This window comes from Rhinoderma darwinii, chromosome 5 (assembly GCF_050947455.1).
Source record: "Rhinoderma darwinii isolate aRhiDar2 chromosome 5, aRhiDar2.hap1, whole genome shotgun sequence".
NCBI classification, from domain to species: domain Eukaryota; kingdom Metazoa; phylum Chordata; class Amphibia; order Anura; family Rhinodermatidae; genus Rhinoderma; species Rhinoderma darwinii.
Window position 1 is genome coordinate 248535811 of NC_134691.1, and position 18041 is coordinate 248553851.

Sequence of the window (18041 nt, forward strand, 5' to 3'; positions counted from 1 at the left end):
TAGAACCAAGTTGGAGGCCCCTTTCTCGATACAGGAGATAGAAGAATGCTTATCCTCTATGACAAAAGGGAAGGCGTCAGGTCCGGATGGTCTCCCTCTAGAGGTGTATATTAAATATGCAGATACTCTAAATTCCCAGCTATTAACTGTATATGAGGAAGCCTTTCAGAAGGGTGAATTGCCAGTCTCGATGAAGGATGCCACTATAGTTGTCATTTTGAAACCGGGAAAAAATTCAGAGGAATGTGAGTCGTACCGCCCGATATCCCTACTCAATGTGGATTATAAAATCCTAACCAAACTTTTAGCTAATAGACTTAGTGGTGCTATCACAGATATTATGCATCCGGACCAGTCCGGTTTTATCCCAGGCAAATCAACATCGGATAATATCCGCAGAGCTCAGGTAGTGACCCAGATAGGGTGGTGGGAGCAGCAAGACTGGGCATTGGCCTCGCTGGACGCGGCTAAGGCCTTTGATTCAGTAGAGTGGCCTTATTTGTTTGAGGTCCTTCGCAGATTTGGATTTGGCGAGAGATTCCTTAAATGGATTAACATCCTATACAAAGATCCGAAGGCATCGGTGCTGGTCAATGGGATTTTGTCTCCCTCCTTTTGTCTCCATAGAGGCACGAGGCAGGGATGCCCCCTGTCCCCTCTTCTGTTTGCAGTGGCCATTGAGCCCCTGGCTATCCGCATCCGTCTGGATGCGGCTTTTCAGGGTATCCGCATAGGACCACGGGAGGATCGGATTGGTCTTTATGCCGATGACATGATTTTGTATATGGCTAATCCAAACGCCTCCTTACCAAGAGCAATGACAATACTGGAAGAGTTTGGACGGTTCTCAGGCCTATATATCAACTGGAGTAAGTCATTTCTTATGCCCCTTAGACCCGATAACTGTGGGTGGGATAGGGACTTCCAGGGCCTGCAGGTTGTTTCCTGTTTTAAATACTTAGGGGTCCATATAGTTAGGGATAGTGGCGCTTCATATGATCTAAATATATATCCCCTGTTGACATATCTGAGGGATAAATTTGCTGTTTGGAAGGCGCTCCCTATATCGACGGCAGGAAGAATAAATTTAATTAAGATGATAGTGCTGCCCAAAATGTTATACCTCCTAGAACACGCGGACACCCTGGTCCCTAAACGATTTTTCAACTTGGTAAGCTCCTTATTTTCCTCATTTGTATGGGGGGAGAGTCGCCCCAAACTTAAGCTTAGCACGCTCCAACGCCCCAAGGAACAGGCAGGGGCTGCTCTACCTGACGTGTTTTTGTATTACTTGGCAGGCCAATTAAGATTTATCAAAACATGGGTGGCTGAGGAACCAATGCCTAATGCAGATCTCCACTTGGCCCATTTTCTTAGGATTCCCTCTTTGTGGCCCATACTTGAGCCGCATGGATATAGCCCCAGGCATTCCTTGCCAATAATTAAACTAGCCAAACAGGTTTGGTCACACGTTAAGAAAGTTCTGGAATGGGAGGTGTTATGGAATAAATATATGTATAATGTATCTGGGGCCCCAAGGAGTGAAATGTTATAGAGGAGAACATGTGTTACAATAGAATGAATATTTTAGAAAGGTTAAGAGAGGAAATAGTTTGCAGCTGCTCTGCTGTCTCTTGAAATTGCGAACAGATGGTGGTCAATCACTTGACCAACCCCCCTAAGCATAAAAGGAAGCCTAAGGGAATACCTTGTGTTCCACCAATGAGCTTTATGGGAGAGAAGGATGTAAGGATTGAATATACAGATGACTCATATGTTATGGAATGTTCATTGTTCTGACGCTATAAAAGCGACCACTACAGTTAAATAAAGTCAGAAGGATTTTTACTTTGAGAAACGTCTCAGTGTATCTGTTGCTTCTCCGAGCTCGCCCCCCCCCCCCACCTGATTTGAACCTGCATGGAGATCAAGGCGTAACGTGACTCAAATTGCGATCACAGAGGACATAGTTGCAGAGTTGCCACTTTGGTCTCATCAGGGTCTTTCTCATTTTAAGGGGATGCAGGATTCTGATTTTTGGATTGAAGTAGGTGTAGCGCAGGTGCAAAACCTGATAGATGACGAGGGACATATGATATCAGCCAGAGAGATACAGGATACATTCCGGATCCCTGAGAGAGACGCATTCCGCTGTGTACAAATTAGGCATGCTTTAAAATCCCAGTTCAGGGAAGATCAGAGATCCATTTCTTCACTTCCACTCATTGGTATTCTGAGAACACAGGGACCAAGGGGGATGGTGTCTGCACTTTATACTTACCTCCTGTCGCAGAGGGTCGCTCACGCTGAGATGTCGGTTGAGGTTGGATGGAGGGGTCTTATTCCTACATTATCTAGTGAGGACTGGGGGGAGGCCATGGGATCACATCTCTTGGTCTCGCCTGCAGCGAACAATAAATTGACACAATTGTACATTATACACAGATGTTATATTACCCCCATTAGATTATATCGGATGGGAAGGGCACCTAACACACAATGTCCTAGATGCTCTCAAGATCAGGCTGGCTTTGATCACATGATGTGGTTATGCCCAGTCATAGCCAATTTCTGGAAAGAAGTGACGCAAATACTGTCCTCAATTATGACCAACCCGATTCCATGTGAACCAGGGCTATGTTTATTGGGGCTGTTGGGAGAGAGACCCCGGACACACTATGAGGGTATCTTCCTGCGAGAAACCCTGTTCTTAGCCAGAAAAGCGATAGCCATCCGATGGATGGGGGATACTTTTCCGGATACATCGCAATGGAAAAGCCTGGTCAATGCTATTCTCCCATATGAAAATATAGTATATAAACATAGAGGATGTCAATATAAATTCTTGAAAATCTGGGGAGAGTGGTGCTCCTCACCTCTTGCCTCTTTCAGCGTGGGGGACCTTAGAGAATCCTTACCACTTCAAGTAGGAGGGATCTGAGATCTATATGACTGGGTATTTTGATGCCCTAGATGTGAGAATGGAGCTTGATCCTGGTAAATAACTGCGACCTGTATGTTTATAGATTCACAAATAAGTGTGACACTGTCCTGCCTGCGTGCAGTGAGTATTTGGAGTCTCCTGTGACTCGCTTTCATGTATAAATGTAAAATGCAAACTCTTGTTTTTAATGTGTATTCATGGTATGCAGGAATGTTAATGTTAATGTCATTATTCTGTTTCCATTTGCTGATGATTTTTGTATGTACGTTTACAATAAACCGAGTTTAAAAAAAAAAAAAAGAGGCATGAACTCGCGGGACAGGGATGTAATATTACCACTTTACAAAGCATTAGTGAGGCCTCATCTAGAATATGCAGTCCAGTTCTGGGCTCCAGTTCATAGAAAGGATGCCCTGGAGTTGGAAAACAAATTAGAGCAACGAAGCTAATAAGGGGCATGGAGAATCTAAGTTATGAGGGAAAATTAAAAGAATTAAACCTATTAAGCCTTGAAAAAAAGAAAAAGACTAAGGGGGGGACTTAATTAACTTGTATAAATATATTAATGGCACATACAAAGAACAGGATCTCACCATATTTTATGTAAAACCCCATAAAAAAAAAAAACAAAAAGGGGGCACTCCCTCCGTCTGGAGAAAAAAAAAAAAAAAGTTCAACCTGCATAGGCGACAAGCCTTCTTTACTGTGAATCTTTGGAATAGTCTGCCGCAGGAGCTGGTCACAGCAGGGACAGTAGATGGCTTTAAAAAAAGGCTAAGATAAATTCCTTGAACAAAAAAATATTAGCTCCTATATGTAGAAATTTTTCCCTTCCCTTTTCCCATCCCTTGGTTGAACTTGAACATGTCTTTTTTCAACTGTACTAACTATGTAACCTGGATAATTCATGACTATCCCTTTTTCCCTGATTTTTTTGGTTGACCTGCTGAAGAGCACCTTATTTACTGTAGTCAAGAAGAGTTTGTGGGGGGCTGATCTCCAATACTCTATGACCTTTCCTGCCCGGCTGTGTATACAATGGAAGGGCAAGGCCCATTTGTTTGTGTGCCCTTCTGAGGTCTCCTCCTTGCTGGATGGCCTTTCGCTAGCCTCGGCTTGTGCTCCTTTTGTGCGGACTTCATCCTGCTGAGCTACCAAGAACCGCGATTTGTGTTCTTAGGCTGCAAGGATTCTGGCACATTTATCTGTCTGATTCGAGGACCCTGCATATATGGGGACACTATCGCTTTGCCTGCAATTTGACCTGATTACGATCTTCCTTCCATCCTGGATTTGCGAGTACTTTCCGGTGATCTTCAGATGGATATTAACTCAGTGACTCTGCCGCATTTTAGCTAGAATCCTCATGTTGACTGTTCAGGATCCAAACCTATGCAATTTGGGGGCTAGTATAGGTGGGGTGTGGGTGGGTTGTTGGGGGGGACGGGGGGATAGGATTGTTTTTGAACTTTATTGTGCATCTTCTTCAGACGTGCTATATTTCCTTTCTGTGCTATAAGATTGCTTTATTTGCATTGCTATTACTATGCATGTTCACAGCTGTGGTCGCCACGATGGAGCTCCACGGAGCTGGAGGAGTAAATATCTATTGATTTACTGCCTATTGTTCAACTATGGCTAACCCACTGCTTATATTGCTGATATGGAATGTCAGGGGCATGAATAGTCCCCTTAAGAGGAACCTTGCGTTCTCCATCATGCAGCCCCATTCCCCTGACTGTGTTTATTAGAGACCCATCTTTTGCCACAACACATCCCCTCCCTGAAAAAACAATGGGTGGGCAGGTTGCATGGCTCATGCCACTCCTCTCATGGGGTGGTGATGCGCAATACCCTTCGCTTCGAGATTACAACCGTTCAGTCTGATCCTGAGGGGCGTTTTGTGTTCATAGCCTGTACAGTAGATACCTGCTGATTAGTCCTGCCGTTTGTCTACATTCCACCCCCTGCTGACCTGACTGTTTTGAATCAGGCTTTGGCCTTCTCCCTGATCTATCTGGATCACCAGGTGATCTGTGCGGGTGATTTTAACATGGTACCCGACACACTGAAAGACCGCTTTGTTCGGGTGTGGGAGGGGGGCATGGCTAGATGCAGTGGGCTAGAGTGACGCTTGGCGACATCTCCATCATCAAGAATTGCTGTACTCCTGTTACTCACCCACATCGATCTCTCTCCCGTATTGACATCTTCTGTACCCCTCGCACTATGCTTAATGTTGCGGATATACAGCATCTCCAAAGGGGAATATCTGAACACTCCCCCATGTTGCTCTCCATTGATGTTGGCTTGCCTCCTATGTCCCGCACTTGACTGTTTCATCCATTCTGGCTATCCCAGTTTCCTGAATCTGATAGAATTACTGACTAACACACACTACTATTCATCACTAATCCGCTGACAATCTGTTGACGTGGGATACTGCCAAGGCATACCTGAGGGGCTGCCTTCACGCCTCGATCTCCTTTGTTAAGCGGCAGACGCAAGAGTCGGAGGAGTGTGCAGCGGATAAATTGCTTGAAGCAGAACGGGGCTATGTTTCTGATCCTACTCCTGCTAAATTTGGTGCATGGAGGAGCGTACAGAGAGAATATGATTAACTTTTGAACGTTAGGGCTGAACGCCGGCTATTTTTTTTTTTGTAAGCAAAGATTTTTTTAATTGGGAAATGAATTCAGTAAGCTTCTTACATATATGGCTATATTATCCATTAAAGACACTAATGGGAATGCTGTCATTTCAGTTTCTGCCATATCTAATGTGTTTCGGCAGTTTTACTCTAATCTTTATACCTCGACCCTTAATGTATCTCCTAATGCCATTAAGGCCTATTTACAACCCCTTAGACGCCCGTCCCATACGTCTGTACAAATTGAAGCCCTTGATGCACCCCTTACTGTAGAGGAGATTGCAGAGGCTATATCCCTCCTTCCCTCTGGGAAGGCACCAGGTCCTGATGGCCTCCCCCGGATGTTTACGCTCGATATCAGGAGATACCTGTGCCTCAGCTCCTTGCCACCTATAATGCGGGGTTTACTGAAGGGTTGTCTCCATTCCCTCACTGTATGATGCAACCATAGTTGTCATTCCCAAGCCCGATAAGGATAGTGGGGAATGCGGGTCATATCGGCCGATTTCCCTTAATACGGACTGAAAAATGTAACTAAAGTCCTGGCCACATTATAAGTGCCCCATCTTGTACATAATGTGATCGGCGATGTCATGTAGATTACAGCAGTGTTTTTTATTTTGAAAAACGATCATTTTTGACAGAGTTATGACCCATATTAGCTTTATGCTAATGAGTTTCTTAATGACCAACTGGGCGTGTTTTACTTTTGGACCAAGTGGGCGTTGTGGAGAGAAGTGTATGACGCGGACCAATCAGTGACATACACTTCTCGCCAATCATTTACACAGCACATAGCGATATAGCTATATCGCTATGTGCAGCCAGATACACACTCACACATTAATGTTAATCAAGTGTCCTGACAATGAATAAACACTACCTCCAGCCAGGACGGGATGTGTATTTAGAATCCTGACCACTTCTGTAGCGACTGTGTGAGACTAGAGCACAGCACAGCGAGATCTCTCTGTAAATGACAGCTTACAGCGTAATCTCGCGAGGATATGCTGTAAATCACAGAGAAGTGCAGAGAAGTGTCAGGATTCGGAATACACATCCCGTCCTGGCTGGAGGTAATGTCTATTCATTGTCAGGACACTTGATTAACATTAATGTGTGTGTGAGTGTGTATGTGGTGCACATAGTTATACAGCTATATTGCTATGCGCTGTGTAAATGAATGGGGAGAAGTGTATGACGCTGATTGGTCAGCGTCATACACTTCTCTCCACAACGCCCATTTGGTCAAAAAATGTAAAACACGCCCAGTTGGTCATTTAGAAACTCATTAATATAAAAAGATAAAATAGGTCATAACTCAAACAACCGATTTTCTAAATATAAAAAACACTGCTGTAATCTACATTACAGCGCCGATCACAAAATGTACAATATAGGGCACTTATAATGTGGTGACAGAGCCTCTTTAACCCCTTCCCGCCACAGCCCTTTTTCAGATTTTCATTTTTGTTTTTTCTTTCCTACCTTTCAAAAGCCTTAACTTTATTTTTGCGTCAATATAGTCCTATGAGGGCTTGATTTTTGCAGGACGAGTTGTAGTTTTTCGTAACACTATTTATTGGGCCATATAATGTACTAGGAAATAGAGAAAAAAAATGTGTGGGGTAGAAAATGAAAAAAACTGCGATTTCTCCATTGTTCTTTGCGTGTCGTTTTTACGGAATTCGCTGTGCAATTAAAACATCATGTTAACTTTATTCCGTGAGTCAATAAGATTATGGCGATACCAAATATATAGTTTTCTATATTTTACTACTTTTACAAGTAAAAACCTAAGTGTAAAAAATAAAATTACATTTTGTGTTGCCAAATTCCGAGAGCCATAACTTTTATTTTTCCGTCGATTAAGTGGTATGAAGGCTTATTTTTTTGTGGGATAAGCTCTAGTTTTTAAGGATACCATTTTGGGGTACATGCGATGTTTTCATCTTTTTGTGGGAGATGAGGTGACCAAAAATGAGAGATTCTGGCATTTACAATTTATTTATTTTTATGGCGTTCACTGTGCGGGTTAAATAATGATTTAATGATTGTAATAGTTCAGACTTTTACAAACGTGGCGATACCAATTATGTTTATTTTTTTTTACATTAAAATAAACCCCTTTATTTTACTAATTTTTACTTTTTTATTACTCCCCCTAGGGGACGTCAAAGAAGCAATCGTTAGATCGCTTGCACGATATACTGCAAAACTAATGTATTGCAGTATATCGTGATTCTGACTGACATCTATTAAACCCTGCCGGAACCAAAGATGCCACAGCAACCATCACCCCCCACGATTGCGTTTCGGGGGGGCGTGATGAGCTGCTAGAGGCAGGCGCCCGCCTCGAACGATTTAAATGCTGCAGTCACTATTGACCGCGGCATTTAACAAGTTAAACGAGCGGGATGCCTCTCGTTACTCTGAAGTAAGCCCTTACTCTGTGAGCCCGTTCCATACTTCCCCTACACAACTTTGGCGTATGGATACCTCAAATGTCGGGAAGGGGTTAAAAATAGAGGCTGTCATCTGGTCCGAAAGTGGCTGCGACGGGAAGAAGTTAAAGTCCCCAAAAATAAATATAGGTATCTCCACATCGTTAACCGAAAATTCATATTGACATATCAAAACCTCCATTGAAAAAGGTGGAGGAATATACACAACCGCTAGCAAGCAGATTTTACCATCAAGTTCACATTTCAAAAAGACGTATCTTCCGCAAGAGTCTAATTTTTGCTCCAAATATTTGTATTTAATACTTCGACGTATTAATACGCTCACTCCCCGTGCATAATTAGAGAATGTATAGGGGTATTGAAATGCGATCTATTTCCTATCTATACTAAGAAACACATATGGTACAAGAGAGGTTACCATGAGACAGATTACGGCTGGCAATTTTCTCCCGATGGTTCTAAAAATCACTAATCTTTTGAGCTTTTGAGCCATACCTCTAATATTCTATATCACTATTGTAGCCATGTCTACTTATAGAACTACAAACACCGATCAATAGCAATGATACGAATAAAAAAATAAATAAAAATATATATAAAATCCCTGCAGCCATTGAACCCCCTCCTACCCCCTCCCCCATTGACCGAGGCCCAACAGCTGGGCCAACTAGTATCACTCCACTTGGTGGTAAGACATCTCCTCCCCACACATTATGCACAAACTTCGGCAATTTCTGACAACCCCCATCACCAAAATTCCCATTCATAAATTCTCTTTTCCCTTTCTATTTAACCCCTTTTGATTCCAGCCACTCCCCTGCCAATTTGACTGAATCCAGAAACCTTACTCTTCCTTGGTTAATAACCCTTAACTTTGCAGGATACATCATAGAATATTTTATGTTTGCATCCCTAAGTCTACGGTTTACGTCAATAAGCTTGCCTCTCTTTCTGGGTTACTATCGAGTAGTCTGAGAAAATAAATATTTTTGAACCATTAAATTCCACCTTACCTAGTTCTCATTCTTTTCACTATAGAATCCTCATCTTTTGCACAATGCAATTTAGCGATTATAGTGCGAGGGAAGGCCCCTCATACTGGGGGTTTGAAGGGAACCTGGTGAGCTCGTTCTACACAGAATAAGTCTAAAACTATCTCCTTTCTGACAGTATCACTAAGCCATTTCTGGATAAATCGAATACAATTCTTTTCCTCAGACCCCTCCGGGATTCAGATTATTTTAATATTTGATCTAAGGTTTTGATCTTCCAACTCGGCCAATTTTTTTTATACAGTTCTTTTTCGGATTTAATTTGATTTAGTTCCTTCAGCACCTCGTTAATTCTGTCCTCAACCTGGCTTACTCTTATCTCAATCTCAGCTACCCTTCCTCTCGTCTAATTTGTTTCTGAACAAATAACGGAGGTGTCTTTTTTTATCTCGCTTATTTGGGGCGCCGTATCATTAAGGCTTCATTACACAGTTTGAACGCATTTAATAGGTCAGCCAAAGTGGGCTTATCCTCAACCCCAGCCTGGAATTCCAGAATAGTAGAAGTTGAGCTATCTTCCACTGGTTCTATATGGCGATTATCCTTACCAGCCTCACTAAGTCTTTTAGGCCCCCTGTATGCTGTAACTGGGGAAAACAAATATTTATCCATTTTATGGTCACTCACCTCTTTTGTTCCTCCTATCCAATTGGGGGGAAAACTCAGGATCAGCCCTTGTTTTGACTGCACCAGCTTGCTCCTTTTTTTTTTCTTTTTTTTTTTAAACATTGTATCCCTTTTCCTCACAATAAAAGTGGAACCATGCAATTCTTATATAGTTTTACAATTGGAATGATCATTCAACAACCAATTATGCAAGGAACATCAAGACCCGTATTTTGCACCAAGGGTCATGTATTTAAAAAAATAAAAATAAAAAAAAAGCTATATAAATCCAATTTTCTCTTACTATGGAGAAAGTCTATATACAGCAATGTAAACAGATTCCTACAGTGCAGCCACCAGGGAAATACAGTGTATTGTAGATATCACAATGTCTTCGTTCTTAACTTCTGAGCACCATACTCAAGCTTTACAACTCGATGAAAGCCAGGCAGAAAGAAGAAAAATTAATAAACAGTTATGTGTTTCCCATAGTTTATAGTGTGGAATAAATAATATATAATCAGAATGATCCCACCCGGACAATGGAGTAGAATTTCCCCCTGGTGTTCTTCCTAGTTCATGAGGTGAAAGGAGGCAAAAAAACGAGACCGGAGCCAGCATACAGCTAAATGAACAGCTAAGCACGCTGACCACTACAATGCAGGTATCATGCAAAACTGGGATAAAACATCCGGGGCCCAGTATCCAACCAGGTAGTTTAATAACGCCAGGGAGCAAAAATGGAAAAAAAAAAAAAACTCACCGCCAAGGCAGGGACCTGAGCATCAAGCAGCAAATCAAGGACAAATGGAAGGCATGAGGGGACAGACATCAACAGGTGATTCGGAGAATCAGACGCCAAGGAGACAGCATGTTGTGGCATCCCAAGTCATTATGCCCTGTAGCATTGACACGCCCCACCGCCTCCCCATCTGTTTTTTTAATTAAATCAGACTGAGGTGCGATACCAGACAGCCCATGGATAAGAGTGGTGCAATTTCTAGAAAGAAAAAAAGAAAAAATAAACTGACCCTTTTTACGAATCTCAGGACTGGACAACCCCTTTAAAACCGGTTGTACGAGATTAAAAAATAAATAAAAAGCAAGCCCTTGTTTTTTTCTTTTCTAGAAATAGCACCACTCTTGTCCACGGTCTGGTATTGCAGCTCAGCCCGATTTAGTTAAAAAACAGACAACCCATGGACAAGAGTGGCACTGTCCCTAGAAGAAAAGTAGACCCTTTGTTCTGATCTCATACAACCCGTTTAAAACGGGGTTGTTCAGTTCTAAGAAAATCGATGGCCCATCCTCAGGACTCCCGGCACCCCGCCGATCAGCTGTTTAAGAGGATGCAGCGATCATACAAGCGCTGCTTCCCCTTCATTCCTGCCACTGCTCGTACTGTGAATCACCGACACACTTGTAGCGGCGGTTCAGTTTTAAATCCTTCTCCCATTGAACAAGCAGGTTGAAATGAAGGGGAAGTAGCGTTCGTATGAGCACTGTGGCACCTTCAAAGCAGCTGATCGGTGGGGGTATTGGTGGCCTATCCTGAAGAGATCAATTTCTTAGGTATGGAAAAACCCTTTAAATCCATTTAGGCAAATACATTATGCCCATTATTTTGCACTCCAAGTAGTTTTTATAGATTTGCATTGAGTGGCTCGATTAATAGTGACTGAAATGGTAATTACCATGGGAATGCAACCACAAGTACACCACAACAACTAATGGGGTATCAAAAAGGAATTTGAGGAGGGATTATTCTAGGCAGTACAAGTAGTTCCATGCAAGTCTTTTGAGATTCAATTTACTTTTCTTGTTTTTCAAAGTTATTTGGATTATTGTAATATTTATAATGAACTTATCAAGACCTTTTAGTATACAAGAATGATAGGACTGAATATTTGTTAGGTTTACATTACTCTTGTATGTAGCGGTCTACTTGAAAACATGGACATCCAGGTTACTACACTTTTCATAGACTATTCTTGCTTAAAATAGTTTTTGTATAAATTATATAAAATGTCCACATTGTGACAATTGTATTTTATGCAAGGAAAACGGTTACCGTTGGGGATTCACCATGATGAGCCAGTTTGACAAATGCTACATGTCCATTTTTCTTCACTTGAACTTCTATGTAGAACATTTCTGACGTTATGTAGCAGATTCTTCCATTTGGGCCCAAGTGGGACTCTAATCTATGTGTTAAAAAAAAGTCACAAATGGTTAACAGTTCACACTTTTTAGCGGATTTTAATTTGGTAGATATATATGAATCTGCATAAGGAAAAAAAATGCAATTGCATCAGAAAAGATAGCTTATAAAAACCTATGCCAAATTTAGTAATAAATTTCAACATTTTCAATCAAGAATTAACAGCACTGACAAGGGTGCATGAGTCCATCACAATATTGTTACATAAGCATCAGTAAGTTATTTTTTAGAAACTTGTTATACTTTGATACATGACCCGATCACTACATTCAACCTTGTGTGTTAAATAATTTCAGTTTTTCAGATAGGGCGCTCTAAATCCCATGTATATACAGATTTAAATGGTAAAAGTCTGGCTGCCTACAGCAGTCACTCAGGGTAGAGGATCTTACTGCATACTATTTTTAACATCTTTAAAATTTTTCTGTTAAGACGCAAATTACATAATTTGTATGCAGTTATCTACATTATTTATAAAGGTTTTTGTTTTCTGATGGATCTATAATATAGTAATACACGTGGAAGTACGGTAATATCCGTTTCCTGGAACCATTGCACATATAAGCAATGAGTTGTAATGATCGGAAGCTTACTTGCATTTTAGGTACTGTATAAACTAAAGCAGAAACTTTACCAAAACGATAACATTCAGGTAATTTACTTACCCCTTTTGTTTTGATATGGACTCTATTCGTGTTAATAAGGTTGAAAGGGATTTTGCTACAATTTAAAGAAAGTGATATGTGAAAACAATGCAAAAAATAAAAAAAAATGAATTTAAAATAAAAAATATATTGCAATGAGAGATTGTCTACAGTACGGTGCAAAAGTTTTAGGCGGTTGTGGAAGAATTCTGCACAGTAAGAATACTTGAAAATATATTAATGTTAGTGTTTTGTTTTTTACCAATTAAAGTACAAAGTGAATGAACAGAAGAGAAATCTAAATCAAAAGCAATATTTGGTGTAACAACCCCTTGCCTTCAAAACAGCATCAAATCTACTATGTACACCTGCACAAAGTCATGGATACTGTAGGATTATATAATCATGTGTAGGACTTACCAATTATACCAAAACAGGTGAGAATGATCATCATTTTCAAATGTAGGTTAAAGCAGTCATTAACTAACAGAAACAGCTGTGTAGGAGGCTTGAAACTGGGTGAGGAACAGCCAAACTCTGCTACAAAGTTGAGGTTGTGGAAAACAGTTTCAAGTCACAGGTCCACCATGGCATAACTGAGCACACCACAAGCCAGTTATACTGCATCAGCAAGCGCTCTCCCAGGCAAAGATTTCAAAGCAGACTGGGATTTCAAGGTGTGCGGTTCAAGATCGTTTGAAGAAGCACAAAGAAACGGGCAACATTGAGGACCGTAGACGCAGTGGTTGGGCAAGGAAACTTAGTACAGCAGATCAAAGACATCACGCTTTCTTCCCTTCTGGACCGAGTCAAGATTTTAAATATTTGACTATAATAGAAGGCAATTTGTTCGCTGAAGGGCTGGAGAGCAGTACGATAAAGGTGTCTGCAAGCAACAGTGAAGCATGGTGGAGGTTCCTTGCAAATATGGGGCTGCATTTCAACAAATGGAGTTGGGGATTGGGTCAGGATTAATGGTGTCCTCAGTGCTCAGAAATACAGGCAGATACTTATTCATCATGCAACCGACCGATTGGCTCCAAATTTATTCTGCAGCAGTAAAAAGGACTCCAAAACATTAAGCCAGTGTCAGTAAGAACTATCCTCAGTGTAAAGAACAAGGAGCCCTGGAAGAGATTACATGACCCTCACAGAGCCCCGATTTCAACATCATCGAATTTGTCTGGGATTACATGAAGAGAAAGATTTGAGAAAGCATACAACCACAGAAGATGATCTGTGGTTCGTTCTCCAAGATGTTTGAAACACCCCTGCAGAGTGCCTTCAAAAACTGTGTGCAAGTGTACCTAGAAGAATTGATGCTGTTTTGAATTCAAAGGGTGGTCACACCAAATATTGGATTTGGATTTCTCTTCGGTTTACTTTGTATTAAGTTAATTAAAAAAAAATAAAATAAAAATAATATATATATATATAGAATCTATTAAAACACTTCCATCTTTGAAAGCATTCTTACTTTGCAGCATTTTTTTCACAACTGCCTAAAACTTTTGCACAGTACTGTGTGTATATTATATGCCATCATTTAAAGTTTAGTAGATATAAATTTAACACAACCTAGATTACACATTATGGACTAGCTATTTCTACAAACCTTTAATAGCTTCTTGCATTATATTTGTACACCTCAAAATTGGATGTTCTGTTGAGTTCTTTATAGTGTTTGCAGCAGGCTTATCCTGCAGGAGAGAGAAATTGTCACTGTAATGGACATATATATTAAATGTATAAAATATGCTAGGTGTGAATCAAAGGGGGTATTCCCATCTTAAACATTTATAAAACATATCCACAGGTTATACCATAAATGCCTGATAGGTGCGGATCCTTCCTCTGTGACCCACACCAGCAGACTAGGCTCGTCCATCCTTTTTGCAAAACGCAATGGTTGCTTCCCCAATGAATTACTAAAAAGTCGAGCGTCAGGAAATCAGCCTCTGTACTAGTGTGGGACTTACTTAAATGAACTTGGAGTATCAAATATTTTTTTCAGTATAAATTATACCATGCCTTCTGCATTTTGATTATACGATTAGATCGAAATAACAACGTTTTCCTAAACAAGGGTTAAAAAAAATAAAAAATAAAAAAAACACTGGAGAAAAATAAAAAACAGAACCCTACACACTGGAAGCAGGGTCTTGCTGGGCATAAGTTCATATGTAAGACAAACGAAGACCACACAGGTAATGATCATTTCATAGAAACAGTTTCATTATAAAATTAAATAAAATTTAGTGCACATAAAAGTTCTTACCCTTCACTGAAAACTCTTAAACTGGTGTTATCATAGGATAAAACCTAACCCTTAAGATTATTTATTTAAAGAGAAATGGGTAAAGCCAGAGCAAAGTTTAATAAAATACATATAAAATATATGCAATACGTGCACCGCATGCACTGAAGTAATGGTAACCAAGAACGTGGTTTATTTCCAGAGACCAATGTTAATACTCGACACCTTAATTTCCAACAATTTCAGATCACAGTTTCTTCGTTATGTAATATATATATATTCCTGTCCTCTTGCTCTGCTCAAATATGATAAACTTGATGCTAAACCGTAAAAATGACTGGCTATCTAGCTAGTAAACAAACCAAGTCTAACACGAACAGTACCCCAAGGGTAATAACAGGCTGTCTAACTGATAATTGGTCAAACTGGCTAACACTCACAAAATCGTACAGGTTTCTTCATTCTTATTGTATGCTGCCAATAGTAATCATGTACTGGCAGCAATTCATTTTAAAGGGGTTATTAAAATTGATGGCCTATCCGGTTTCTTTTCCTTCTGGTCCAGACCTCCATGACAACTTTTCATGGCCACGACTCCTTTCTACAGAGTTTTCTGCTCAGATGACTTTGGCTCCTTAATTTTCTAACATTTCCACACCTAGAAGCCAATGCAAAAGCCTCATGGTGCTACACTCTACACTCCTGAATATACAGTGCATTTGGATAGTCTTTAGACCAGATCACATTTTGTGGAGGCCTTGTGCTAAAATAAAAAAAAAACATTAAAAAGTTGTTTTCCCCATCATTCTACACTCAATACCCCATAATGACAAAATGAAAACCAAATTTTAGATATTTTTGCAAGTTTATTAAAAATTTGCTTTTATATCCGGCGTTGCTCGGGAGGTTGACTTACGGTATAGATAGAGTAAAAGCTCACTATTTAAATACCTCTCTCAGTATGAATTTAATTGCTAGAGAGTGTAAATAATTTTATTGGAAGCATAAAAGAAAATGAAATGAAGCAATATATTCATTACCGATTTATAGAGTGTTGATTTAGGACTGCATGTTTCTATTCCAACGCTTTCTTGTAAACAATGTTATTTTGTCTTTTGATCCGGTGCCAAGATGTAGAGATTCTTTCCAGTGCCGACTCTGGAGCAAGCAACATATAGTTGCCCATGGGAAAAACAGGGACTTTGAAGGTGTATTCCTGCCACTTTCAGGGATTGACCTTGAGCCTTGTTAATGGTCATTGCGAAAGCTAGGCGTACTGGGAACTGTTGCCGCTTGAACTCGAAAGGAACATCAAGGGGAATGCGAGGAATAAAGACAACTTCCCCATCAACTTCTTGACACACAGCCTCGTCCCGTTGCAAAGTTTCGGAGTGTCAATGTTTCTCAACAGCATGATCGGTGAGCCAACCTTCATCAAAATCGATTGGCAGGTAAGCCAGGCGGCTCGAGAGAGAGAAATTGTCGGATAGTACACCGCCTGATCGGGGTCAATTACTGTCGGTGGACTTGTACAGCTTTTCTTGACCTGGCAGAGTCATTTGAATTTGCTGATTGATTCTGTCCATGCCATCATTCATTGGAGCCAGTATTGCCTGTTGACATAACCATTCATGATCTCTGTAGTTGAAGGCGATGTTGGGAAAGACACGGTTTGTAAGCTCTTCCACCGACTTGGGAAAATTTGCGAAATCATCATGGAAGCTGATCAGATCCGTCCCATTGTCAACTTGAACATCTCCATTCCCCAGATTGTGTAATCTGCTGGCAAACTCACCAACTGTGGCATCTCCATGCAGATGAACTCGCATATTGGTAGTCAGACTCCTCTTCTTCACATGCCTCCACAACACCGACTGCTTCAAGCAAGCTTTCAATTAGTCTGCTGGTGTTCTCTTTGGATTAATAGGCAACATCTGACGTAAATCACCGGCCAACACCTCCCATGACCGTATTGTTTCCACGCAAGTCCTGCAGAGTTTGATCCAGAGCTTCAAGCGCCAACTTGTGTGCCATCGTGCATTCATCCCAGACAATCAAACATGCTTGGAGGACACTTGCCACACCAGTACCTTTGCTGATGTTAAAAACAGGAGACACATGTAGAGTCAAGTTGAGCGGTAATTTGAACGCTGAATGGGCAGTTCTGCCACCATCAAGCAAGAAACAGCCAGAGCAATCCTGGATTGTGGTCGGATCTTTGCCAACAGCAGGTTTGACAAATGTCTTTCCTGTTCCGCCAGGAGCAACTAAGAAGATAATACCACCGGTGTTTTTCACAACCATGTCTAAGATCTGATCGTACGCCGTCGTTTGGTCAGCAACCAAAAGAGGTTCATTTGTTGCAGGATAAGTCTCCAGAGCGCTCAGGTCATAGCTTGTTTCTCGAAGCAATTCCCGTCCAAGTATTTTGTCGTTGTTCCTTTCTGTCGCGGGAAGTCCCAGTTGCTCAAGTCTCTGTCCAACCATCATGAGGGTCTTTTCTTCAAGTAGGATCAATGACATGTTGATTTGCGAAGTACAGCTGTCCAATTGGAGTCCTGGGTTTTGCCGTCGTGCTTGCAGAAGGATATCCTCAGAGAGATGCTCTCTTTACTTTCCCACAGTTCAAGTGGCTTGGATGGTTCACATGTCGTGAGTATGACAGCAAATAGGTTTCGTAAGCTTGCTGGTAATTGGAAGGTTGCTGCTTCCTCTAAAGTCTTGTCCCAATGAGAATCGTTCTCAAGTAGTTCCCTTTCTTGACATGCTTGCCGATAGGTTGTACAAACATGGTCGGCAACGGTCTTGAGGCTAACAAACGATGTCGGGCCTGCTACTGTGTGAAGAAGCAACTGGAAGAAGCAGCCCTCGTGGTTGTTTCGGTGCAATATGTAGACTCTGCCAAGAGCATCACTTGACTTGATTCCAACATGAACTTCAACTGGTGTTCCTTGGACTCTTCGCTTAAACTCTTTGCAACGACACTCCTATACTGCAATGTTCCAAAGTCATTTTGTTGGCAAAGCTTGAAGAATGCGGTCAGCGGGGTGTCTTTGGGCTGCAAAAATTGTTGTGCAGCAGTTTCCTCGGTGAAGTAGATTCTCTGTCCATTTTCCAAGTGGACATTGAGATGAACTACCGTCGGATAGCGGTCGTGAATTGGAAAATCCAAAATTCGCATTACAGCCTCGTTGCTACGGAT

At 41.1% G+C, this 18041-nt stretch overlaps 1 protein-coding gene across 1 annotated transcript in view; it reads right to left on the reverse strand.

Moving 5' to 3' along the window:
* The window catches only part of LOC142652879 (mediator of RNA polymerase II transcription subunit 1-like), a 173209-nt gene that overhangs the window by 150115 nt on the left and 5053 nt on the right, over nt 1-18041 (reverse strand). The window contains exons 2-4 of the mRNA XM_075828565.1: nt 14198-14282; nt 12604-12658; nt 11789-11921 (exon numbers count right to left, since the gene is read on the reverse strand). Of these exons, the coding sequence (XP_075684680.1) occupies nt 11789-11921; nt 12604-12658; nt 14198-14282 (273 nt within the window). The remainder of the gene's footprint in view (nt 1-11788; nt 11922-12603; nt 12659-14197; nt 14283-18041) is intronic.